This window comes from Sturnus vulgaris, chromosome 2 (assembly GCF_052056855.1).
Source record: "Sturnus vulgaris isolate bStuVul1 chromosome 2, bStuVul1.hap1, whole genome shotgun sequence".
NCBI lineage: Eukaryota > Metazoa > Chordata > Aves > Passeriformes > Sturnidae > Sturnus > Sturnus vulgaris.
The window spans coordinates 84861732-84888791 of NC_142244.1; the positions used below are offsets into that span (position 1 = coordinate 84861732).

The 27060-nt window shown below is 39.0% G+C and overlaps 1 protein-coding gene across 3 annotated transcripts in view; it reads left to right on the plus strand.

The window, feature by feature from the left end:
• Positions 1-27060, plus strand: part of DHRSX (dehydrogenase/reductase X-linked) — a 200460-nt gene that overhangs the window by 84689 nt on the left and 88711 nt on the right. For all 3 annotated transcript variants that reach the window (XR_015801604.1, XM_088159907.1, XM_014892100.2), the window contains one exon: positions 5141-5209. Coding sequence is in view for 2 of the 3 variants with exons in the window: in XM_088159907.1 (XP_088016033.1) it covers positions 5141-5209 (69 nt within the window). In the remaining variant the exon portion in view is untranslated. The remainder of the gene's footprint in view (positions 1-5140; positions 5210-27060) is intronic.

The following is a 27060-nucleotide window of genomic DNA, read 5'->3' on the forward strand; positions in this document are numbered from 1 at the left end:
AACAGGGTCATTCTTAGCCTCTTGTTGGAACAGATGGGAAGCTGAAACATAAGGCAATAATGATGATTTCTTTTCTCTTTGCAAATCTACATTCCCTCCCTTGCTCTTTTTTTGCTTCTTTCCTCAAAGGAGCATTTACAACAACATTTTCACCTTTCATGAGTAAAAGGCATGTATTTAATTGTGACTGCAGTGTGATGAACTCAACAACAAAGGACGTGTGGTCTCTCTAGACATAAATCTGTATCATGTCTACAATTTATTTTTATAGCTGGTCACATCCTTATACCTAGCTCTATTGAAATACATGCCTTAAATGTTTTATGGGTGAGATCGAGACTTGTATTCCTTTTTGTTGAAGATTTTATAAATTCCTTTAAAAGAAACCTTATAAATTCCTTAAAAACCTGCTCATATTGTACTGAGTTCAAATTTCTCATCCTTGGAGATTTTGGGGGCAGTCATTCCTCTCTTTAGGCATATTCTATTTGTTGTGCACACTCATAAAATCATAATCTTCCTGACACCAGCTGGTAGGATTGTTTTTTCTCTTGAGGCATTGGGTGCCCTCACAAGCCCTGTCTTCAGGCTTGTGCTTGAAAAGAAGATCCCTTCGATCATAATGAGGATTATGCTACTCTGAGGAGGCATCTTGATTCAAATTTCCATTTGGAAACTTTTATATTCTGTTGCACAAAGGCATCTAACCATTATCCTTTGCAATTCCCTAATCAGATGGTATTCACTTACACAGAACTGATTACTTTTCCTGGTAATGCACATATATGTAAGAGTTTATGGGCACCACTTCTGAGCTTGGGTTTCTTGAAGTCAGCAGTGGGGAGAGGGAAGGGCCATGGGACATGCTTCACACCCTGGAAAGTTATCCATTGTTTCAGGGATTAACTGATCCATAATTATGGCTCCATAAGTCAAGGGATGAGCATTTATCTCAGGTTCCCAGGCCCAGGTGAATGAGGGGGTCACACTTGCCAGCAGCTGTGGTGTGTGTGGAGAGCTGGGAGGTGATGTGCCAGCAGAGCTGCCCTGCCCTGGGCAGCTCTCAGCTCTGCCTTCCCTCCTGGGGTTCCCTGAATTGGGTTTATCACAGCCTGAGGGGTGCCTTGTGCACAAGGTGGCTCCAAGCTGGAGGGGTCAGGTCTTCCTCTGGACACCACGTGCTGGTTCCCTTGAATCTTCTTGGTATTAATCTCCAAAAGTTTTTATTTATCTTCATTTTGTGCTATCTTACTGAAAGTGAGGAAATTTTCCCTTGACAAACTTAGGTAAGCAAGGGGTTTTTGGATTTGTGTGTTTATTCTCTCCAGGCAGCTTTAATCTTTACAGGCTCTATTGTTGATGACTGACTATTTTAAATTTCTTTATAATGCCCTGAAATACATTTCCTTGAAACATCAAGATTGCAAATTCTTAGTTTTGCAAAACACCATTTGGAAAAACTCCTGCTTTCTTTATGAGGATCACTCTTGTACATAAATTGTGTGTGAGTGGCAATTACTCTTTTGAAGAGATAGTCACATTCAAAGAAATTAAAAATATTATATAAAAAATACATATAGATGTATCAGAACCCCATAACTAATGATAATGTTTTTCTAGCCCATGCTGGGTTTCTATGGGCAGTACTTTTTTTTTCAGCCTTGTTCAGACTGAACAATCTCTGTCATAATTCTGTTGAAATCCCTGAAATAACTTTCGGAGTTAGGATCTACTTAAGTGACTAAGATGACAGAGCCTGACATTTAGGATAAGATTCAAAGCCTATTGGTGCCACTAAGAATTTTAATATGTACTTCTCTGGTGGAATTATATCAACTTGCTTTGACTTGACGTGTTTGTGTAAGTGAATCTGGAGGAGATGAGTAAATTTTTTTGACTAAAAGTTGTATTTAAATATGTTGTATTTAAATATGATTTACCTTTTTTTTCAGTGTTTTATTAAGAATTATATGTTTTATGCCATTGAAATGATATCTGATTTTAAATGGGTGCATCTGTTTAGAATGAATTTATTTTTATAATATTAGGGTTTTTTTCAGAATTGATTTTAGTCAGCATTGTTATTGAATAAGTCTCACACGAATTTTTCACTAATCTGTGTGGATTAAGTGGAAAAAACCCATCAGGTAGGGCACTGAACTGCTTGCACAAACAGTTCTAGAGACAACTATGTCTATTTTGAGTTCCCAGTAGACACTTTGAATTAGCATGAAAAGCAAGATTATTATGGTTTTGGGTACTTTGATGATCTAAGCTCCCAAGACAATGAATCCCTCTTTCTCAAAGCTTTTTTTAAGATTCCCTCACTGCATAAAATACATGATCTCTCTTCCCTTTCTTACCCTTCCCTTCAAACCACTTGAATTCAGAGTGGGTAGATCTTATGCTACAGATGCTATGACACTTAAAATGGATAAATTCTGGTATATGGAACATATGGAAATTATGATGAATCATTGAAAAAATGTCCAGCCAGAGGATTATTTTGTGTAGCAAAAAATTTTTAAAGAATCAAGACAAATATGTTACTGAAGGTTTAAACCAGCTGATAGTGGTAAGAATTTGATCCTCATCTAGTAACCCATCCTCCCCTTGAGTTTAGGGTGCAGTGCACCTGCTCAGTGCACTTGAAGGTTGTGCCCTTTAGTGACCCAATTTCATCAAGAAGATGCAGATTAGTTTTGATTTTTCCCAATCCAAAGCTGACTGTGTTAGCTTGGTGACTTAAAAAGCATTTTCTTTTCTTAAATTTTGAATAATTAATGTAGCACTTAAAAGAAGGTTGATCTTTTTGATGCCTACAAGTCACTTTGCTTATAAGATCCCAGAAGGATGTACTAGAAGGGAAGCAGTGCAAAAGTGCAATATCCCTTTCTTCTTCCACTCACCCTTTGCAATGGGGTGCTGATCTCCTTAACCTAACTCAGAAGCCTAGATTAGCCTCCCAGTTTCATGGCATCCTTCTGATCTAAGTGTCTTTGAATACTTTGTAAAGATTTAGGTAATTTTTTCAGTGTCTTTATTCTTTTTTACAGGATTTTCTTTGAAGAAAGGATTTCAAAAACCTCTATTACTGTGGCAGTTTCCACCAAGGCTATTTCAATTTTGCAATACTCCAGCCTTCAGCATCTGGTTTTCAAACTCTGTTGAATCAGGATGGAAACAGACATCTGAAGTGACTGTTTAGTGAAATATTTTTTTTCCCCCAGTGGTCTAGAGTGAAAAATATGCAAATATTAATAAAATGAGCTCATTTGGAGAGCACTGAGCTTTAATGAATAACCATTTATATAACAGCAAAATAAAGCAAATTAAAATTTGTTGTGAACACAACCTCTTTTAAAAGAACAAATTAAATGAACATACTGTGAGTTAAATCAAGACACTTGGAGGCTTTAATAAGCCTGATCTCTGCATGAGAGGTGCTGAATAAAGGAGAAATCAAATAAGATCTTCACAGAATTGGCACAAAAGTATTTTATTTCTAACACAACATTATCCAGCCTAATAACAACACGTTGAGTTTGAAATCCTACTCTAGTACATTACTTGAGGTGAAACAGTGAGGGAAATTGATCTGTTGCCTATAAACCTCTGTTCACAAATTTCCCCAGAAATGGCAGTTTCACTGCAGGGTTTGTTTGTTGATGCTGCATCTATATCTGGAAATTAGCATCAAACTGAATGTTTTTTGTCTCTACAAGGCTGGATGGTTTTAAAGGGAGAAAAGCAGAAAGAAGAAAATAATGCAAATGTCTGTTTTGTTTGGGGTTTTCCTTCCTTCCTTCCTTCCTTCCTTCCTTCCTTCCTTCCTTCCTTCCTTCCTTCCTTCCTTCCTTCCTTCCTTCCTTCCTTCCTTCCTTCCTTCCTTCCTTCCTTCCTTCCTTCCTTCCTTCCTTCCTTCCTTCCTTCCTTCCTTCCTTCCTTCCTTCCTTCCTTCCTTCCTTCCTTCCTTCCTTCCTTCCTTCCTTCCTTCCTTCCTTCCTTCCTTCCTTCCCTCTCTGTCAGTCTGAGCAATATAAGAGTTAATGGAATTTATAGACAACAGTTGCACACCTGTATGACTCTAGATTTTATGTGAGAATTATTTTCTCTCCAGTATCTGAATGCTAAATGTATTAATTTTGGCTAAATTTATGTAAAAGTCGAGTTTTCTTGCATATCATGAAAACAAAGATGTGTTTCAAGTCCTTTTTTACTATAGAAGCACAGATAGGACTCCCTTCTCAAAAGAATGCATCTTGGAGTAGATACAAGCATGTAACAGCTAATGTGAACAGAGGGCTGAACCAGAAGTCTCCTGGGGTCTCTTCCAGCTTCCTCTTATTCTGTGGTGGTGTGGAAGAGAGAGCAGGGTAATTGTAGGCTGGCACAAGAAAAAAAAATCTGTATAGAAACTTTGGCAGAATTTTATATAATGAGGAAAAAAAGAACTTAATGAAGTTCATAAGAGATATCAATATTTTTATCCAATTTAGATAATAAACAGTAGGTATTTTGATGTTTCATGCTATTGAAAATATTTGTGGATGGATAAATTGAATGTTAATTTAAAAAAATTAACTTGTATTAACAATTGCTGGGCTTATGTTTTTTTCCTTTGATGTTATAAAAAAGACTGCCAAACAAATGTCAGACAATTAGTAACCACCCACCTAAGCTGAATGACATAAAAAACATTTATGTGATGCTTAATCGCATTTTATGTTAGCACTAATAAATCCTCTCATGAGCATTTGAGACAGGGTAGTCGGGACTTTCCTCCAACTGTGGAACTCTTCATTTCGGAAAAAGAGCAAGGGGAAGTCTGCTCTAACCTGTAGTGAAGTGTTTGCAGAATCTGGATATGATACAATTCACTTGAGTCCCACCTACTCAAATTTCAAGTCTGCTGGTCCAGTAGATAGTACTATTTTATATGAATAAATGAAATAAACTGGCAGAACTTCTGTGAATCACAGTGCATTTGTGCAGCCCTCTTTGAAAGCCTCTGCTGCCTAACAGGAAGCACAGCTTTCCACCTAAAACTACATACTGCTTTACACTGTGGTTGGCACTTGGTAGGGGCCCTCCTCAGATTGATTGCATTGCTAATTTTTCATTTTCTGTTCTTTAACAGCTGGAAACAGTGAAAGTGATGGCCAAGAAGCAGTGAGGAAAATAAAAGAAGAAACTTTGACTGGAAAAGGTACCATATTCTATCCTTTCCTTTAAGAAACTATTTTTCTTCTCTTTTTGCTGTCATCTCTTTTTATATGAGGTCCCATTGTGTATTGCTGAACTTTTTTTTTAAATTTGGGGCACTGGAACAGGTTGCCCAGAGCAGCTGTAGGTGCCTCCTCCCTGGAAGTGTCCAAGGCCAGATTGGATGGAGCTCTGAGCAAACTGGTCTAGCGAAATGTGTCCCATGGCAGGAGGTTTGAAACTAGATGCACTTTAAGATCCCTTATAACCCAAATGATTCTGTGATTCTATATTCTATCTAAATTCCTGAAATAAATCTGACTCAGGGGTAAAATGCATAGGATATTTTTTAAAATACATTGTCAGCCTTGTTCCTTGTTTGACTTTACTGTTTGTCATTGAAAAAGGGTTGCCTGCAAGTTACAGACTGCCTGCATATGCGTATGTGTATGATTTAATAGATGGAAAAAAATTCAGAATACCACTAATTTTTGCTAAGGGCAGGATGACAGCAGGTCTTTGCTTGTTTTAGGAGCTCATAGGTTTGTGAAAGATCAAGGCTGCTTGATTGGGTTATTTGACACATGTTAAGAGCTTATAATACTTTGCAAAGGAAACAAATTTTCTTAAATATAAATAGACCTTTCATATCAAGCCTAAATTCCTACTTTCTTGGTGGTTCTTCTCTTATTTTTTTAATCTGATGATCTATCACATTTGTAGAAGAATAAGGACAACATAGCTTGATAACTAAAAGAAAAGGCATGTTCCACTGTAATTGTAATTTACAGTTTATGGTGGAGGTTTGTGCAACTCATATTTTTGTCCCTGGGTGTCACTGGGTGTAATTCCTAATGGCGCATGATGATTCATTTCTGCCACTTTGATGTATCATTTCTTGGCAAAATAATAGGGCAGTGTTGCTAGTCCAACTTATTTAGGATTTTCATGGCTTCTTCTGAGATCTGATTCTGTTTTTGTGCCTCTAATAATTACTGTTATGATGATCAAAATAAGTGTTAATTATTGTGTTAAAAAACCCTTTCATTAAGATTTATCTTTTGACTTAAATAAATGTGCATCCATTATAGCCTCAGGATACATGTATGCTAGTTAAAATCATCATAAATTAAGGCATAGTTAGAAGGATCATGAAAGGAAAAAGGTAATTATTACATAATTAAAATATTTTGCTGGAAGTTTCTGTACGGAGACCAAAACCAGTTGGAATTAATTATGTCATGTGACTTGCATGAAGCTGAATAAACCAGTGTCTGTCTTATTTTCTCCCTTCTGTGTGATCACAGGCTTTACTACCACTCCAGTCTTTCTTGATTTTTCTAAGTAAAGTCAGTTATAGCCCTCAGTTATAAACGGTTAAGATACAGATGTCAGTTTGAGGAAACTGAAAGTGTATTTAAATCAACTGAAGTTGTTCCTTATCATAATTATTTTGACTAAGGTTTAAGTAATTTCAGGCCCCGATAAGTTTGGCCTAAAAATAAATTGGAAGAGTATTGTCTTTTTAGAATTTCTCACGGATTGAGGGAAATCTGTATTTACAAGTGCTGTACAAAAGATTCGTGCAGAACTGAGTGCCACTCCTGTGTTACTGTTTATCAATGATTTTGTACTTTGCTTTTAATAGGATGTGTGCATAGATACTGTGACTAAGAGAGGGCTGTGCAAGAGTATCATCTTTTCAAAAGCCACAGTTCAGAATCTGTTTAGTCACTGCATAAAGTGTAATTGGTTGTCTTGACTCTTTTCCCCTGATTTTTTTTTTGAGCATATTTCGTGGCCCATATGAAAACACTGCTTTACAGAAACCACTCCCATCAGGAGCATCAAACTCTTGAAGGACAACTACTCAAAATAGTATTGTAGAGCAGCCAGTGTGGTCATGGATTGATTGGGACAGTATAGCTATTATGGACAAACGACAGGAGTGGACGCCATCAGTTTGTTATCCACATCTCAGATCTCAGTACAAAGAAAATCTCCTTGCTTTTTATCAGGTTAGACAGCAAAAGGGAGCAAAAGACCTTGTCCTCTCCTTGTTGCCTGGCTGAGCCATACATAGCACAAACATCCCCAGAGACAGCTCTGGGAAAATGCCAGGCTTATTGAATGCAAGTAATTACAATGTTTTTAAGGCACTGTCATCCTTCTCTGTCTTGGCCCACTGTCTGTCTGGGGCTCTGTCTGATAATCTAAGGGTAAGTAGTTTTACTTGACATAATCTGTACTTACCTCTGGGACAAGTGAGATTCAAAGCATGTACATAAGTAATTCCTGTGAAGCAGATGATGAGCAATAATGTTCTAATAGTTGCAGAGGAGGATAAAGGATAGTAATAAAAAGGCTATGCATGCAGGTGATGGGATTTTTTTTTGTAAAAGCATGGCAAGACATGAGAAAAGGATGGACAAAAATCCTGAGTACAGGGAGGAAGGAAGCCTGGTTTCCCCCACTGGAGGCATGGAAAGCAGAGCCAATGCCAAAAAAGAGTAGAGTATTGGAGAGGAAAGCAGCCGCTGCCATTTGCCTACAAATCAGTGATGCTAAAGGACTCAGAAAATCTAAGCAATATAGCACTTCACCTCTTCCTTCCACCCATCCTCTCCCCTGATGCTGCATCAGAAGCCTTCTTGTTCCTCTCCCTGCTGATTCCAGACTGTTTAAGTGTCCTTGCTTTTGAGTTTCTGTTCTAAGAAGCTTATTGCAAAGTGTAAGGAGGGAGAACATACATGGGCAGTTGAGTGGAAGTAAATAAGCTACAAGTCCTAGGGGCATGATACACCCAGTTAGCTTAACCATCAGAACCTCCACCATGATCAAGAAATCACAGCCCTCATATATGCAGAACAGGCCAGAAGTAGTGCTGCATTTTCATGAAAATTCTCACAGGGGCACTATTTCCAAAAGACCAAGGGCAACAGATTGCTGCACCCTGAATCATAAAGCTGGGAGAAGCCAGGATGATATGGACATCTATCTTGCTTCCATTTGTTAAATTGGGAACTCGTGTTGTTAATAGTAGCAATTACATGGCTGGGAAATTTGTTGATGGCTCGGGATTGCCATAGAGATATTCTAATTAGATAAATCTCTGTAATTTGCACATAGGGTGTGTCTGTGTTAGTGTATTCCTTAGTTAGATCAGTTGGGTGCTTTTCAGACTCTCCTCAGCTCTTGGCTGCTTGCTGAGCACAGGCTCCTATAAGGAAGAGCACTGCAGGTCCTGGCCTGAATTCCCTTTGGACAGAAGGTGCCTGGGAGCTGAGTTGCAGCAGTAACAGAGCATTACTGCATGGCAGCAAACTTAAGAGTTTATCTGAGCTAAGCCTTCCACAGACCTGCAGCAAGTGCCTATGTCAGGTGCCCAGCACAAAATGAGCTCCAGAAATTGACTTCTGTTGATCCAAACTGCCTGTTAATGCAGCCATAACCATAGTTACCAGTTGTGAACAAACTTAATTGGGTTGCAGAAATGAGAGGTTTCTGTGATAAACTCAGCTCTCAGTGATACTGGAAGAGAATCTCTCCATTTACATAACAGAGTTATATCTCCTGACTCAGTTACCCTCAGCTTATGTCTCTGCAAATGAAGGCTGGTTTTAGCCTGATGATTACAAACATACAAATGTTTGAAACTCATATATAAACATGAATGAAAGCTTCATTCATTCCAGCAAAGGTTCATGAATGCCAGTGGAATCAGCAATTAGCAAAACTTTATGCATAAATATCACATAGCACAGAACCAGAGGAAGGCTCTCACAATCAGAGTGTAGGAGACCTAGAGTCAAAGGAGAAAAAAATTAACATTTAGTGAGCAAAGAGGGTGTAAAAGTCATATTAAGCACAGACCTCTTCAAAAGGAGAAGCTTGCGTTTAATCTCGCCCAACATTTTTGTGGCAATTCAAATAAAACCACAATTATAAAACTACGAGCTGAATTCACAGTGTCTGTGGGACTTCCATTTGAAGTCAGGTGAGAAAGGAAGAAGAGACTTTCTCCCTCAGATTCAAAGGAATGCAGAGGTTAGCACAGTGGCAACCAAGTTGTATCATTTACAGTCTGACCCACATCAAGACAGCGTGGGCCAAATAGTAGGATGAATTGTCTTAAAAACAATTTATGTGTATTTAACAAGCCTGGCTTTTCCTCAGAGCTTTCTCTAGAGATGTTTATATTACATGTGGCTCAGACAGGGAATAAGGAGATGACAAGGTCTCTTACTCCCTTTTATAGTATAGCTTGCTAATAAATAAGGATTTTTTCCTTTTTATTAGAGATCTGAGATTGAAGAAAGGCTGAAAGAAGGCATGAAGAAAGAAGGGCTAATACAACCAATATGTACCACGTGTAATTACAGAATAACTCGTGGGTGGTTTCTCCACCCCCATTTGCTGTATGTCAGGCACCATTTCTAACAGAGCAGTCCAACTTTTTCTGCTCTGTACCAGACAGTCTGTTGTTAGCTTTCCCTGCAGGCTAGAGGAGTCATCTGCCGAGTTCCCAAAGTCACAAGCTTTTAAACTTCATGATGATATTCCCAGCATATTAGTTGGAGTTGTCTTCAGCAAAGAGTTCAGTTCAGCAAGGACTGATGCCTTGTTAATAAAAAAATGCCAGGACTCTTTCTTTAGCATGGCATGTCAAAGATGTCATTTTGGAAGTGGTCATCCAACTAGTCAAAAATAGTGGAAAATACTGGTATTTGAGACATATCTTCTACAAGTGTGCATAAGAATGTGTGAGTTTATGCTTACTTGTGTCACTTTTTTTTGTGGTGTAGTTTTGAGTTGTAAAAGCATAATAGCCTGGGCTTGTGGCTAGACCTAATGTGGCTACTTCATCTCTTCCACCACATCCTGCTATTGGAATATCCTTTCTCTACCACTGCTGGTGCTGAAAGACCTGTAGGATTGGTTTAAAGAGCTTCCTGACAATTACAGTGCAGTTTCCACGTACGTGGCTTCCTTTCTCATGCTGGTGCATTATCTCCAGTTCTTGGCTTTGGCAGGTGAATTACTGCCCTCAGATAGAGTTTCACAGCTGAACACCAGGTTTATGAAGACATCTTGAAAGCCAAGGTGGTGATATGAATGGGAGTAGAGAAGTCTCATTCTGACAGTATGCTGATGGTAGGACCCTGTGGGGAACTGCAGAGTCTTTCTGCTTTGTCACTTGATGACAGGTATAAGAACCTTGCCTAAACATTAAAATTTCTTTTCCTTTCATAGTCTCATCTAAGGTTATATCAGGTATATATCAGGTATATTTAAGCCATGTGAAAATATTGGAATATTGGATGTGTTAATCTAAATTTGTGACTGGATCCTCCCCATGCACAAGGGATGGAAGACTCCTTTCTGGAGTAGGAAAGTAATGCATGGGCTAATATTTTTTCTCTGTGCTTATAGCACTTATGTTCCTTATCCAGTGAAGCTGGTGACTTTTTGCTTTATATTACACAGGGAAGATTTTAATCCACAGAAAGGTGTCCCCAGAGCCCTCTGATAAAATCACTTAGGTGAAAAGTTTTCAAATCAATTGTCCTGCTTTTCTGTTAGTTTTACATAATTCTTTGATGCAAAACCATGGTTAAATTCATTAAGCCTGTCTGCTTGTATCTTTTCGTGTTCTCCTTTTGACTTCCAGTGTAACATAATTCAAGGTTTCCCCTCTCCGTTCTTACAGATACTTTAAACAATGGAGAGCTCCCTATTTTTGGGTTTCTTAAAACACTGTGGAAATTGAGTGGTCATGTTAACAGTGTAGCAAATCAGAAATTAAGAGCAATATGAATATGGTTCACATAGCTGAAGATGAGTTGCATATCTGGATACTGAGATGGAGATAAAGTCTTTCAAATGTGAAATGTATTCATAATGCATGCACAAGCTCTGCCTGTTGGTTTCCTGAATTCCCATTTCCATTGGAAATGTGAAACACATTTCATTAACAGGCTCTGCCACTAAGAAACATGATTTTCTCTTATTTAAATTATCTCTAATTGAAACTTAGAGACAAAGAAGTGCACAGGTGTAGCTGTAGGCAGAATAACAAAGTCCCGTCAGATGTCTTGAAATTATTTTCTGACTGCAAATCACCAAAGCTTTGTGTGACTAATGGCACCGAAGCTCTGAGGTTAGGATTTTGCTGATTGTGCTGCCTTACTGAAGGCAATCTGGAGAAAGGGAGTTTCAAATTAAAATTGCCTCTTCAAGACTGGAAAAAGCTCCCATTTCAGATTTTTACAGGATTTTGATTCTCTTGTATATACTTGTAGAGTCATGGTGTTGTACAGTGACTGAATAAAGGTGCTCCTGGGCTTGCCACCTCCTTTAATATGCCATTATTTTTTCCATCTCTAGCAGTAGTTGCAGGCAGATTGTGTGAGATATTTCCAGACCTTGTCTGTTTTCAAGAAAATTGCCAGCAGATACTGAAAGACAAAGCCAAGAAAAAACAATTTGTTTTCTCTCTGGAATGCTTTCATATTTCTCTTCCAAGAGCTACGTTATATAGACGTATCTTCTGTGGGTTACATACAGGGCTTTAGAAGTTAATTTGCTTATAACAAGTACAATATTTTCTGTGGGAATGCCATTGGCTTCTGTGCTGGGGATCCAGCTGCCAAGAGCATGGAGAACTTGTGGGCTGTATTAAACGTGGAATAAGCAGAGCCTGTATGCTGTGTGAGCAACCTCACAGGTATGAGCTGCACATCAAACAACAGATGCTGGTCAGCCTGAGAGCACAGGCAGTGCTGTTCTTTCCTTGTCAGCTCCATCCTTGCAGCACTATGGCAAAGCTCCAGAGGAAGCAGTGCTAGGAGACAGCCTCTGCACCTCCAAAGCACCAATGCTTCTGTGCCTATGCTTAATTGGTGCTTCAAGGACTATTTTTCAAGAGTGACGAATTGAAGCTCTGAATAGATGTCCCAGTTCTTAAATGAGTTATGAGCCAGGCTCTCCCCAGCAGTGCCCAGTGACAGGACAAGAATCAATGGACACAACCTGAATTGTGATAAATTCTATTTAAAAAATAGAAAAACTATGTATTTATTTATTTATTTGTTTGTTTGTTTGTTTGTTTGTTTTAACATAACAGCTTTTGAGTATCAGCACAGGTTGCCCAGAAAGTTTGTAGATTCTCCATCTTGAGAGATATTCAAAAGCCATCTGAACACAGTCCTGGGCAACCACCTCCAGGTGGCCCAGTATGAGCAGGGACAATCTCCTTTCAGCCTCAGCCACCCTGTAACTTTGTAAGTCTAGCAAATTTTAGCTGCAAAACTCACATGAAGCCCTGTTTGCTTTGTGTGTTCAGACCTGAATACAGGTACTGTAACATACACAAGTTTCAGGACTTCAGAGCCTTCCAGAAACTGTGTCAGTGTTCAAACAGTGCCAATATTAAGACTCTCAGGTGTATAGAGTGATCAGAATAGCAATAATTTGACCATAATGAATACCTGCTAAGGAAGCAGGTATTTGAAAATAACTTTATAGCAATGTAAGAAATCACATCTGTGCAAGAAAAGAAGCCATTCTGTGGAAACAAAGGGAAGAAGGGTAGGAATGCTGATGTTTAGAGTAAGAATGACTCTGAAGCAGCTTCCATTCTTGTTTCTTTTGGTGTTTTGGATTTTAGGTTTTTTATTGTTGTTGCCGTTATTTTTGCTGCTGTTATTTGAGTGTTTTTTGTTTGTTTGAGTGTTTTTTGTGTGTTTTGCTTGGTTGGTTTTTGGTTTGTTCTTGGTTTTTGTTTGCTGTTTTGTTTGGGGTTTTTTTGTGCAGGGCATAGAGGTTTTTTTTAAGAATTAACTTTTAAAATATAGGTTTCAAACTGAATGTGTTCAAGGTTACATGATGCATGTCATCTCTGGCACATTTTTATCATCTGACTGTGAATTATGCTCATGTACACTTTGAAGCCCTTCTTAGCCTAGAGCCTTGTAAGAAGTGTGTAATGACAGCATTTTTTAATGGTCTTATCTGATACCTGATGCTAGAAAATCTTGCTTGTAAGGAAAAAAAAAGAAATATTCCTAAAGGCACTTACAGACTCTTCCATTAAGCCAAAAATCTACCATGAGAATCATTACATGCCTAGTAATCATGTCTCAGTTTGGATCTCTCTTCATATGTTGAGGCACTGTGTCTGGACAAGGTGATGTGAACTGTTACCACTACCTCATTAACTTCCCCAAGATAATGCTCAGCTGTGTTTCATTCCTTATTTAATTTTCACATTATGTCTGCCATTGACTTCTCATACCAAGATTACTGTTGACTTCAGGCTGCTTGGCAGGAGCAGCTCTTCACAACTGATGTGACTCGAGGAGACAAAATAAATCAAATCATCTTTCCAGCATTTACTTTGACCTAGTTGAAAAATAATCCTTGCCAATGTTTTAGCTCCCAAGCATGAAAAACGTGGGCCTATGGTTGGAGAGAGATCTCCATGGCCCTGGGTAAGATTTGCTGTTGTTCTGTGTTTCCTCTTATTTTACTCCAATCTCACTTATGCTCACTTGTGCTTTTTTTAAAAAAAAAAAAATTACAACAACTAAGCTTCCTGGAACATGGATCTCATTTAAATGATACTGTGTCTATACTTCTGTCTCTTTATGACTTTGATGGCCTATCAGAGGGAGAATAAAAGGAAGGAAAAGTAATATAAGGAAAAAAGAAATGTCTCCTTTTCAAAACTTTGTCATGGCAGTTGAGGGCTTCTGAACTGGAAGTTTGTAACAAGTTCATTTTCCAACCTAAAATATTGTAGTCTTTCTCCTAGCTTATACTCAACACTTGAAAGTCAGTCCATGCAAAAATCCCATGGCCCTAATTTGAACAATTTTTTTTGAAGACGGAATTTTTACTAGAGATATGCCTGTTTGAATGGGAGTGTTTATTGTCAAAAGAGAGACAGAAACATTTTTACACTCTACAGTTTTACATTTACATTACAGAAGCATTTTTACATATCTACAAAATAACACAGAGAAAGTGCAGAATCTCTGTAGAAGGGATTAACTTGAAGAGTGGCAGTTTGTGTTCAGCTGATCCAGATCAAAGGTTTTTCATCCCAACTGTGTTTCTTATGTCTCAGACTGCTGTACTATTAAAGACAATCTTTGTTTTAGAATCTAGACTTTAAAATATTCTTGAATTAATAAACTTCTGCTTTTCAATGTTTTGTGTTGATTTGCAAATGCATGCTATAAATGATTTGGGATTTATTTCACAAGAAAATTTTGCAAAAGTTTGTTTAAAAAAAGTTTTTGTTTAAAAATTGCCACAAAATAGAAATATCCTATGGAAAATTCTTCTTTAGTGTGAGTCTGAATTCCCTTTCCATCAGTGTATTTGTTTTGGTTTGGTTTGCTTTGTTTTGTTTTGGTTTGGTTTTTTTGAGCTGGTGCAAAAATTAATTGTTCTGTCCCTGGCTAAGTGAAATTTTCAAATGTGATTTCCTTCAAGATCTGGCTAAGTGAAATCTTCAAATGTGATTTCCTTCAAGACTTTTGTTTCTGAAAGTAGCAGACAAAGTACATCTCCAGCACCATGAAGGCCTATACTTTGAAACACTAGCTATAGATAATAGAGGGAGATGTCAAACATGTGCTTATTTTGGATAGAACAAGGCTGATACACTGAGCACTTCTCCTGAGACTCTTGGGCTCTTTCTCCAGTTAAGACGATCTCAAGTGGCTGGAAGAAGACTATAATAGAAGATATGTGAAACAACTTTTTAATCTGGAACCATAATCCTGTAGTTGTCTTGACTACCAGTGACATATAACTGTATTGTGTTTGCCTCTCCAGATGCCCTTTCAGTCATCCCTACAGACAGAAGAGACAGAATATTGTTTGTTTGTTTGTTTGTTTTTAATTTGCTGGAGGCATACCTCTAGAAACATTCTAGTCAGAAAGCAGTACTCATTTCTATGTTTCCACCCAACAGGATGAGATAGTATGTTTGCCTTTGCTTGCAAAAGAGAACAATTTTTTGCAGTGTTCCCATATCCAATTAACTTATTTTCATCTCAGTGCAATCAAAAGCAGAGCATTTAGGGCCATGTTTGCATTTACTGGTGAGCACTGGGCCCCAGGTGCTGGCAGTGTGTGTGTCAGTGGAGCTGGGCAGAACATTGTGGCTGCAGCACCTTTGGGCAGCTGCCAAGCTGGGCTGAGAGGGTCTTTCACCCCTCTGAGCTCTGAGCTCTGAGCTCTGCCCCTGCCTCCTGGGGCAGAGCCTGGCACCTCAGCCTTGTGCAGTGGGTGCACAGACTTTATTGGAGTCTGAGACAGAGATGTTAGTAATTTTTATTTTGTTGTTTACATGACAAAGAGCTCATCAGGTAATGCAAACTGCTGGTGCCAAAGGTAATTTTTCGAGGGTAGTCCAGAGATATCATTCTTAGGTTGTGTGAAAATTTAGCACCGATATCCTTAGTCTCTTAAATGTAATTTTACCTTATTTTCTGAAGATAATGTTTTGAAATAAAACCTTTTTTTTTTGTGCTTCCAAAGTGTTTCCATGGGGCTTATTTTTCAGAAGTTGGATGCAAAATGGTTAATCCTTCATTTCAGCTGGAAAAGTGCTACCTGCCAGCCCCAATTTTTGGGATTTGTAAGGCAGCAAAATGAGGACAGAACATGGGATTTAATTAATTTCCTTCAGCCTACAGTAAGAAGCACTGCTCTGGGGAGTTTGGGTCCAGTGCAGTGTGGTGATTCATGGGGGACAGCTGTGTAAGGAGTGGGTGGGGGCTGGAAGGAAACTGAGGCTGTGAGTCCCAGCTTCAGCCTGTTCTCTGCAGCTGGATGGGGAATGGACCTAGGTGGTGCTTTCCCTGCTGCCTGGATTCATGTGTTTTCCACAAGCTGCCATTGCAGCAACCTTTTAAAGCACATCATCTTCTGGTGCTAAAAATTAGTGATGTTTTTCCTTCAATTCCTTTTTAGCACCAGGTGAGATTATATGTCACTGATGATATAAGGAGTATTCAGCCTCAGAAGGAGGATATAAATTTATGCTACCAGCACTAAATTATTCTTTTACTTGAAAAATAGATTTTTTTTACTGACCCTTTTTATTTTTAAAACTTTTTTTTTTTTTTAATAATTTCTCTTTTCTTGCAGGCTAATTTCAGATTTTGCAGATTCATTTCAGATAATATTTTTTTAATATAGTTTAGTCTTTGAGTTAAATAAAAATCAGCCTTCTACTGAAATGGATACAATAAAAAGGAATATGTACCAACGTTTTCAAAGAGCAACTGAATCAGACACATAAAATAAGAGAAAATGGGTGGAAAAAAAGAAATCAGATTACAGAATGATAGGAGAAAAAAAACCCCCACAACATGAATTCCACATTTCATGTTCCATTTTCTTTTTGAATGGTCATATATTTTAATTTAGTTTTAAATTTAATACAAAATAGACAGTTAAGACACTAAAATGCACGTTAAGAAGCCCAAAAAAATGGAGAGATACTAAAGGCTGAGAGGAAAGAGAGACTAAGGAGAAAACCAACGCAAGGAGTAGACAAGGATGAAGAAGCATATGAACACAGAAAGAAGAACCTCAAAAGAGGTTGCTGCCACATAAGTTTGAAGGAGCATAAGATCATACCCAGAAAATATTATGTGCAGGGGCTGACTGTTTATTTAGTTTTTATGCTACCATTGAGTAGATGGTCCCTGAATAAAGAATTGGAGTTACTCCATAGTTCAGGATTTCATTGTTGGAAGTTGCATTTATTTCAGTAAGAAGTTAGAGAAACTCTCAGAGAGTCACGTCCTGGTCAGCAGTGACACAGCTTTCACAGCCATACCTGCTTACAAGAATGGGCTAGCACAGTGTACACAAGGCTTCTTTAACCCCCCAGGCAGGATGTGTAAGGGTACAGAGTTTATTTTAGCCCTCAGCTTGCATATTCCCCCCTAATGATCCATAAAGGAAAATTGTGTGTTTTCCTTTCCATTCTATATGCTTAACTGTCCTTGTCTTACTTTCCTTGTCTTCTCTGAAGATCTTCCAAAGTGTTCAGCATTCCTGTCACATTTGCATTTCCATCTATGTCACTCTTTTCTCTTTCTTTCTTCCTTACTCTTTCTCTTCATTCCTTACTCTATCTCTCTTTTCCTATCTTTCTTTAAAAAAAGAAATACAGAATGGAAAATACAGCTTTGTAAATCGTATCTGTCTATTTCATATTGTGTTTAAGATGGTACTCGTACTCACAGAAGTTGCTTTGCGTTCTGTGGTTTGTGTACTGCAAGCCAGCATTAAATAGCTATGGGAACAACCTGTAGCTTTATTGTGCTTTTTCATTTTCAATTTTAAAAATAATCCCAGATTAATGGTGCTTGTACAGTTAGAAAAAATGCACATTTTTAAATGGAACAATGTGATTTGCTATTCTCCATATTTCATTCACTATGCTAAGTTTTTTTAGTTTCTCTAAAGCTGACTTTTGAGATGGAGACATAAACCTACTCTCCAACCAGGAAAAACAAGTTTCTTCAATGATTTTATACAGTATTGGAAAAGTGCACCTGAATGATATGGATTGCATGATATCTTTTGTCTGGCAACTATTCTGTTAAATTAGTTTCAAAGCGGTCAAATTAAAAAAAAAACATGAAGTAAGAGTGACATGTTATGTCCAGTGGGTGTTTTTGTCCTAGGAAGAGGTATCATGCTAGCCTTGGGAAAAGCCTGAAAGATAGCTTCTTCCATTATTATCCAAGTGAAAAGCAGCAAAGAGTGACTGAATCATTAAGCTAATTTTCTCTAAAGGGAATGAAATAGCGAATGATGGGTTTTCTTGTGTTCCTGCCCTCTTTATCTCAGTGTCTCCCTGGCATCTCCATTTCCAATGAACCATCCCTCTGTCCTTTTCCCAAACCTTCCTTCTCAAGTCCTGTATGCGTTTCTAAACATTTCTGGCTTCACTTTTTATATCTCAGAACTACAAATTCTGATTTTGGCTGCCAAAGGCAAGGCAGAAGTAGGTATCAGTGAGCAGACACAGAAATGTAAAGGCAGGAACTTAACCTCTACTTATCCATCTATGTATTTTCATTACTGCCTCCAACCAGGTCCTTGTTAGTGTGGCTCTCTTTTGCCTTTGACATGGGAGCTTTTTGGTCATCCCTTGCACAGATAAACATTTTCTCCTTCCCTAAGTGAGCAAGGAAAGCCCCTGAGTTATGCCCTGAGGAAGGACAGCCAAAGCCTCCATCCATGGCATGGAGGCACAGAACTTCCCCCTGCTGTCTAGGGATTGGAGACTCACACTGCTCCCTGTGTTTTGTACAATAGAGGCTGAGAGGGCATTACAGATCACCACCAGTGAGCTTAGAAGCCCTGTTCATTCTTCCCCCTCTCTTTTGTGGCAGGTGCATTTGAAGTGCTTCAATCAGCATATATTGACCCAATTCTCAAGCATTATTAAAATCTGGGAAGATGTTTTAGAGGTTTTATGTTCATTCTGGACATAAACAGCAAGCAGGTAGAAACCTGTGAAACCACACTAGAGATTTAGAAAGATAGAATGAGAAAAAAACCCGTTAATGTTACTTTTCCTTCTTGATTTTTTTTTTCCTTTTAAGTTGACCTGTATCCTTCCCTGTTAGGAGCCAAGTAACTCCTTAACTCCTTAAAAAGTGAACATTAAAGGGAAATTAATATAATATTATGGTCAGGAAAGAACTTGTCATTTTTGCAGGTCAAAGAACTGTCAACCATTCTGTACCTAACAATTTGTATGATTACATTCAATAAAAGTGACTCACAAAGCTACTTGATTGTTGCATCCACATATTTCTAACCCTTGTGGGAGGAGTATTATAGCCTTCTAAATAATGGAGTTTAGGGCTGCAATTCCATGTCTTCTTGAAACAATGCTAAACTTACAATTGACTTTAATGTAATCAGGGATTCTACCCCATCATTTCAAACGTACTGCCTTAATTAGAAGCTTGCCTCAGATTTATAGGGGAAGTGACAATTCCATCAATTCATCTGGACAGTTACTCAGAGGTACTGCAGAAAGGTCAGAATTTTGATCCTAGTTGGCCATAAATTTGTTCTGGGGGGCGAGTCTCATGGCTCTTCAAATCTGAATCATAATAATCAGTGCAGGCAGCTGCTATTCCCACCCATGTACACACTTGCTACTAAAGGACCCACAACCTAAATTTTTCTATTTCTTCAGTCAGTAAGAATGTAATTCAGCTACATATTTTAAAATGCGTGCCTTGTAATATTTTTGTTTCCAGTGAATTTACAGTTAATTGCAAGGATTATTTTGAAGGCTTCTAAACCCTTATTTACCCTGTACAGTGCTGAATAGTGGTGTGATTTCTGTATATGCCAGAGTTCACATGTGCTAATCAGTCTGACTGCTTAGAAAACACTGCATAGCACCAGACTAATTTGCAGGGAGAGTAGCCTGTAAAGCTTGGCTATTAGCTGTTTTTAGTCACCTTTTGTCTACACATTGCCTGACAAGCAGCTGGATTCTTGTGCGTTCCCAACAGCTTTCAGTTCCAGTGCAATGAGGCTGAACCAGGCTTTTCTTTATTAAAGATGAAATCGAGCCAAAAATAGTCTCTGTAACTGCTGTTTTCTTTTATTCATGGTAGTTCCAGCCAACAAATCAAAGATCTTAGTTGCTTTATACTATACACCCCTGCCTGCTGTACACACACAGTTGCAGGCATTTTGCAGTCCTTCCTTTAATGAGCTGCTTATTCTGAGGAGGTCACACTCTTCCAGAACATTGTTTATTTTTCTCTGCTCAGGAGCAGCACCTTGCACGTATCTGCAATCATTCCCCTGTTAAGTGCTGTCTAATTGCGCACTTTCGCTCCATCTTTCAGGAAGTTCCTAATGATCCTCCCAAGCCTCTGTTAAGCTAAATATTTCTGTGCTGTCAGCAACTTTCACCACCTGTCTATTCAGCCTGCTCTACAGAAAATTCCTAACACCTGGCACCTAGAACTTGTTTGGGTATGAAGCAAATGAACCACTATGTTTCTCAGAACTGGCAGCAGGTTGAGGCAATGACTGCTCCTGGTGAATAGGACCATGAGTCAGTCTTAGAGTCAGGTGCATAGGGAAAGGTTCTCCTTGGGGTCCAAACAAACCTGGACTGGGTTTTTTGGTTGGCTGGTTGGTTGGTTAATTAGTTCGTTGGTTGTTTTTCCAGTGATGTGCGTACAGAACAGAAAATGCTCAAATAAAACAAACAATCATGATTTGGAAATAGCCAGTGCCTTTGCTTCAAATCAACCCCATCTTATAATAACAGTTGTCCTAATCTCTGGGGTACTGAAGAATGAAACTTGCAGGTTGCAAAAACAAGGAGCTGGAGGCACAAAGATGGTAGCACACTAGGATGCAATCTGCTGTTGTGTAGCATCTTTGGAAAGAGGGCATTTTATTCAGGAGTTCTCCAGTGTATTACCTACCTCAGTATGTGGGAGTCAAGTCTACTGAGAAGATGGAAGAGCAAGCCATTAGACACAGAGCAATGGGAATGCTGTGTCGACTGATCAGAAACCTTGTCTGGAAAGTGAAGCTAATTTTAAGTGAATGCAGCAAGGAAATATATAGGAAAAAGTTGGATAAATTTGGAGGCTTTTTTTCCTTTTTGTTGGAGTAAGAGAAGGAGTCAGGGCGACATGAGCTGCTGGTGAGAACATCAGAAGGCTTTGTAAAGGTTTTTTGTGAATACTGTGACATGTGCTTTTAACCTGGATATATTGAACTGAAAGGGATGCATGAGGATAACACAACTAGATAAATGTAAGATTTTTGAGTTTCTTTCATAGAGGATTTTTATCACAAGGGAGAGTTTCAAGAAATAGATCCAAGCCTAGGGATGCAATAATAATGGTGGAAGAGACAGGAATAGCTGAGGGATGACTGTGAAGTCAACTGCAACTGGAGAGCTGCTGGCTATATTGGACACATTTGCTGTATACACACAGACCCTTCGCGTTTCTTAACACTATAAATAAACAGCAGTTGGTATTGAATCTCCATATTCAGTTTCAAGAGTGATATAAATTGCTGACTAAATGGTCCTTTCAGTATCCTGGCTTATTTTGTGAAAGTCTCAGAAAGCAGAACAGTGTGGATGAGATACAGGAATGGTTTCTAAATATGAGCAAATGTTGGACTTTTTAATTACAGTCAGCTCAGCCTCTGAATTCATGAGTATCCTTTGTTCTTTGGACTTTCTTTTTTTAATGTGCTATTTATTATTACAGTGAAGATCTAAAAGCTTCATTTCACTATGTGAGTATAGGGAGAATTATAAATTGAGACTTATTTTGGCTAGATATTAATCTTTTCTTATGTAAGCCAAAAGTGAAAACTTGTAAAGGAAACAATATTTTGTTTCTTCTCTAACGGGTCAATAACAGTTTGTCTTTGGGAATTTCAACCTTTCCAAATTCAATTTTAGCACTTATGTGTTTACCTGTTTTAATTAAGAATTGGCAGGCATAAAAGAAAAAATCTATTTTATGAGCTGATATGATCTTAATTGAGAATGCCTGGGTCTCACATTGTCATTGATCACTTATTTTTGTGAGTTGTATCCAGGCTCACATGAGGAATATGTAATACTTCCCCATGGCAATATCTAGCAGAAGGAGCTGAGAGCCCAGGTGTTTTAACAAGGTGGTTTGAAAAAGCTCCAGAAACAGTATGCGATTTTGGAATCCTTGGAGGAGGCAGGGGACAGCTTTCCAAACACCTGGATTCCTTGATCCACCTGAAGGATAAGCTTTCCTGCCTAAGATGTTGCAGCATATTAATCATCTTTGCCATGTTTGAACAATTCTTCGTGACGGAGCTTCAGAACAAAGGTGCAATGTTTTTATGCAGATCCCATAGAAACATTTTCTCATAAAACGTATTCTTCCCTGCCTTGTTTCCTTCAGACTTGCAGAAAGACTTTCATGGGGAGGAGTCTGGAGGAAATGGGAAATAAGAGACCTTAGAATGCTTTAGAACTTCTATGTCCGTTTGGATTTTCCCTCTAGTTACAGAGGGAAAAGTACAGATGATTACCTAAATAATGGTTTGATTTTTAACTCAAATGCAGTTTCTGAGCGGAGCCTTTCAAAGTGTGCAGTTGTGATAGATGAGACAGAAGCTGGGAGATGTTAAAATAGGCAGAAGTGAAGATTTAGCTGTTTTTACTGTGCAGAAGGGAGAATATGGGCATCAGCAAAGCATGGGGAGAAAATGTGGTTATGTCAGTGAAATAGTTTCATAATAAATGCATGATTTGAAATGTTCAATTTTCATGTATGCTATAAGCAAACTAGTAAGTCTCAAGGTTATTTAAGAAAAACATCATGCAATATATTGAAAAGAGAGATGTAAGATAAGATGGTCAGCCGACCTTTTCTTAGACCTATATGGGAAGAGAAAGAGGCCCCAAGACTACATCTGATGCAACTTAGGAAGAATATATCACATGCAGTATGAAGTGCTTATTAGTTACTGCTATTAAAAAAATTGCTTGCTGTTGCCAGGCTTAACTTTAGCTTTTTGAAGTACCTAACTTATATTTTTGAATCATGTTGCTCTTTCATCTCCAAGATCAAAGAGCCTTGTACCTATTTAGGAATGTTTAGACTGTAATAGGCTCAGTTAAGGTGTCTGTTATATAGTACCTACCCATGTCATGACTTTGGGTGATATAGCCACATGGCTTTCTGGGACTGGGAAATATAATCTGGTCTCAATAGTTCCTGAAGAGCTATGTGTAAACCAAATGACCAAGAAGGTGCTTCTGACTGGTAGTATCTGCATCACATATCAGGATATGTGACAGTGGCACATACCAATGCTGATTGTCACCTTTGTTTTTCCAGAGAGGAAATCTGGAAACTATGGAAAACTGCTCCCACCAAAATACTTGATTTGGAAGTAGTCATCAAGTCAAAACCATTAGTGACATGGTTAAATATTCCACAGGGGGTAAGATATGGTGAATGTATGTTGTATGAAATATTGAGATTCTTGAATTTCTGATCAAGGTGATCAAGGGATAAAATCATATTTCAGCATTATGAGAGTTGGAGATTTCAGCAGCTAGCAATGAGGGTTTAGAGGGAGGTATATATCCTAGAGGTTTGTATGAGGCATCTCATCCACCCTGCTGAATCAAAACCTCAATTTCATCTGGTGTAAAGACCTCATCTGGTATGAACAAGTTCTTCCAGATATAGGTTTTAGGCACTTTTTTTCTGAAGATGTCAGGAGACAGCGAGCAAGTATCTTTCCTCATTCATGTAGCAACAGATGCCTTTGTGAGGAAGAAACTCGGGCATACTTCATGCATTTTTTATTCCATGAAAGAAGCAAGGGCTTTCATTACTCAGCATGATATTCCCTTTAGAAACAGTCCTTTGGCTAATGTTGGGCATGCTATGGACAGTCTGTCTAACCTCATCTATGCTATTGCTTAAACTCAGTGACTGAGAAAGCCTTTGTGGACTCTGTTGAGTAACTTGTGGTCTTCTCACTTGCCAAAGTGTCTCCAAGGCATAGCTTGGGCAGTAAGCGTGTCTAAGCCACCAGTGCCTGGGAGCTGATGGGAAGTGCTGTGGGAATCAGCAGTAGCTAGTGGGCTGGACAAGCCCTCCTCCTGCTCAGTCTCAGCAGCAACCGCTGTGTAAAAGGCAGCTCTGCTGTGTCGCTGCAGCTTGAGAACGTTTGCTGCAGTTGATTGTAGAATAAAACTGAACTGCTCCTGGGGAGCTGGACTGCCCTTTGGCAGGCCATGAAGAAATAAAGAAACCAACAATGCTGGTGAGGATGATTTTGGTAGCTTGAACTCAGGCTCTTGTGGTCCTGAGCTGTGCTCCCTGGCACTACGGAACTCCTCACCAGTTTCAGCCACTTGAGAACTGGTTGAATCCTTCAAGATCTTTACCCAAACACTTTCGCTACCAACAGGAGAGAGACTGGCACATCTAAAAGGTGATTTTCTTCACCTTAGACAGCTCTTTTAAGGATGGCAGCCTAAGTGGCTAGATGGAGCTAGACAGGTGTCATCTAGGCAACCCTAGCTAACTGATTGCCTTCTTTCTTTCTGAACCTTTGCTGCCATGCATAATTCAACCCTTTACAGAGAAGACAAGTGTTTGTTGGAATTAGTGAAAGAACAGATTAAAGGCTCCCAGGAAGATATATATATCTATCTAGATATCCATATATCTATATATGTATATATCTATGTCTATATATATAAGTATTTCAGTCTGCTATAAAACAATATGTCTCTCTTTGTAGGAAAATGTATATACTTTTTTTTTTTCATATGAGGTAAGGAAGAGTAATTTAACAAACAATACACTTACCACTTCCAGACAAACTCAAAAGAGATGTATGCTAGGGTAGCTGACCTCAACAAAGCAATTAGTCGTGGGTAACCCTTCACAAAACGAAATTTGCTTAGCTCCTCCTCCTTATGCTTTTAAAGGCATTGATCTTGTGTCTTGATCCATTTAGCCTATTGGGCTGCAGTTTTTGATAACCCAAGAGGGAAAGACCACAACCTGGTCCAAGGTTATGTTTACCAGCCACTCCCTACCCTCACCAAAAATCAACCTGGCAGATTTGTTTGCACCCCTGAACTCACAGAGTTTTCCTTTTCTACAGTTTCTCTGTGTTGCATGCCAGCCCTCACCTAGTCCCTTATCCTTCAACCTGGGTGAAATTTATATGGATTCAATATGTGTCAGGCAGGATTTGAGCCCAACCTAAACACAGCCAGAGCACAATCATTATTGATCACAGGCTCAGAAAGGAAGGCTTAACCTTTGCAACGCTAAGAGTTTGTTCTCTCTCTAGTTTTGGTTTTAGTTTAGGGGCTGAGGCAACTTGGATCACTGAATGAAATAATGAAAGGGCATGAAATAATTTGTGTCATTTATGGAGTAAATAGTTTAGATAAGGGCCCATCATAATTTTTCAATAACCTAGGCAGTAATAAATCTTTGTAACAGGAATATATCACTATGTTCAAGGATTTTTTCCCCCGAATATCCTGGAATTGCACAGTGCATTTTTATATACTTCTCTGTGTTTGGCCTTAAGGCCAAGCGTGAATAACTGATATTTTTCCCTATTTCAGTTCTTCTGCCTGTGTCTTGTTATTTAAGCTAGAGACACAGTAAAATCTCTGGGCATTCAAACTGCCTTCTAGTTGTGTCAAATAGTGTTTATCCATCAATGAGATACTTTGCTATGCAAGATTTCAGAGAAATGTAGGTATGCTGAAAGGAACATAAAAAAAATATTAGGAGTTACTTTTGTGGTTGATCTATTTATCTACCTGTTATCTATGAATATGCTTAGTCATACCTTATGCATGTTTGTATGTTTGCTTCATGCAGTGGGATTTTCCTTATGCCTCAGGAAGAAGCTCTGACCTCTGTGAAAGGCTGCTGGTGTGACAGCCACAGCTCCAGCATCCAAGCCTCAAACAGACGCTCACTTTTAGCACATGTACTCAGTATCAACATCTATACATGTTAGATACAGCTGTCAGCTCCATAGCTTACAAAAATGTCATTTCCAGGCTAGCACAACACTGCAATTGTCTGATGCCAAGAGCAAAGGTCAAGTCTTCATTGTCTGGAATGTTTTATTTGTTCTTCAGAGATTTGCACAGTGCTGTGTCTGTACTTGCTGGTGAGGTGCCTGTGAGTAGCATCAGTGTAATGCAGATACTCCTAACCTTTCTCATTCCTTATTTCATGCAGATGCTCCAAGCTCAAAGCAGTGCCATCTGTCCCTTCTCTGAGCAGAGGACCCTTGGCAGATATGTTCCTTCCCGTGTAAATGTCTCAGGCTGCCACCACTATGAATGCTACAAATAGTTCAGCTGAAGCCATCTTTAAGCCAGACAGAAAAATAAACCTCTCACAATGGAAAGAGCTCTTCAACATGATCCAGATTGCCTCAGTATAGTCCCTCGGGACTATTTGTGCAGTGAGATACTCTTCACTGTGAATAGGAGTGACAAAATCTGGCCCAGAGTTAGTTCCCTAAAGATGCAAATATAGAAACTGCCACAGAAACACGTGCAAGGGCACAGAAGTCATTTTTTCCCACCCGTGATCTTTGCCAGCGAGGTCTCTCTCTCAGAGTCACTGCAGCAGTTCAAAGCTTCACTAGCATTGCAGGTTGACGGGGGAAACATTGCTGATCCAGCTCAGAGAATCAGGCAATTTGCTTCTATACTATTACACTTTCATGGGATTTCATGTAGGCATATCTGAACCATGTGCATATCAAGTGCTCTCAATCATGAGAGGAAGAGGGGGTCATATGAGGATGAGAAGCTCTTCAGACAGAGACATTAACCTTTGATGAAGTGCTCAGGCCACAGACAGGGAGGCTGTCTGCAGCTTGTGCAGTAATCTGGAAGCACTGATTGACAGTTTTATTGTCTTTTGTAGAGATCTGCAAAACACTGAAACCTAAAACACACACATCTGCATTACCCCACAGATGCTGTGCACCTGGTCCCTGGTGTAGTAGGAGGATCCCAGCTTTGGTGCAAGGGGCATTTCTTTGGCAGGATGGCTTTTTCTTCCCCAGCTCTGCTGATTCTCAGGGAAGTCACTTCACTAATTGAAACTTCTCTCTGTGCCCAGTAAGCACAGGCATGGGAAATCAGGCTGAGGTTTCCTCTGTGTGGAGAATTGGATACCCTTGGCATAATGCTTGAGACCACTGAGTCAGTCTTAACCAGGAGCTCTCACCCCCATGGCATGAATTAGC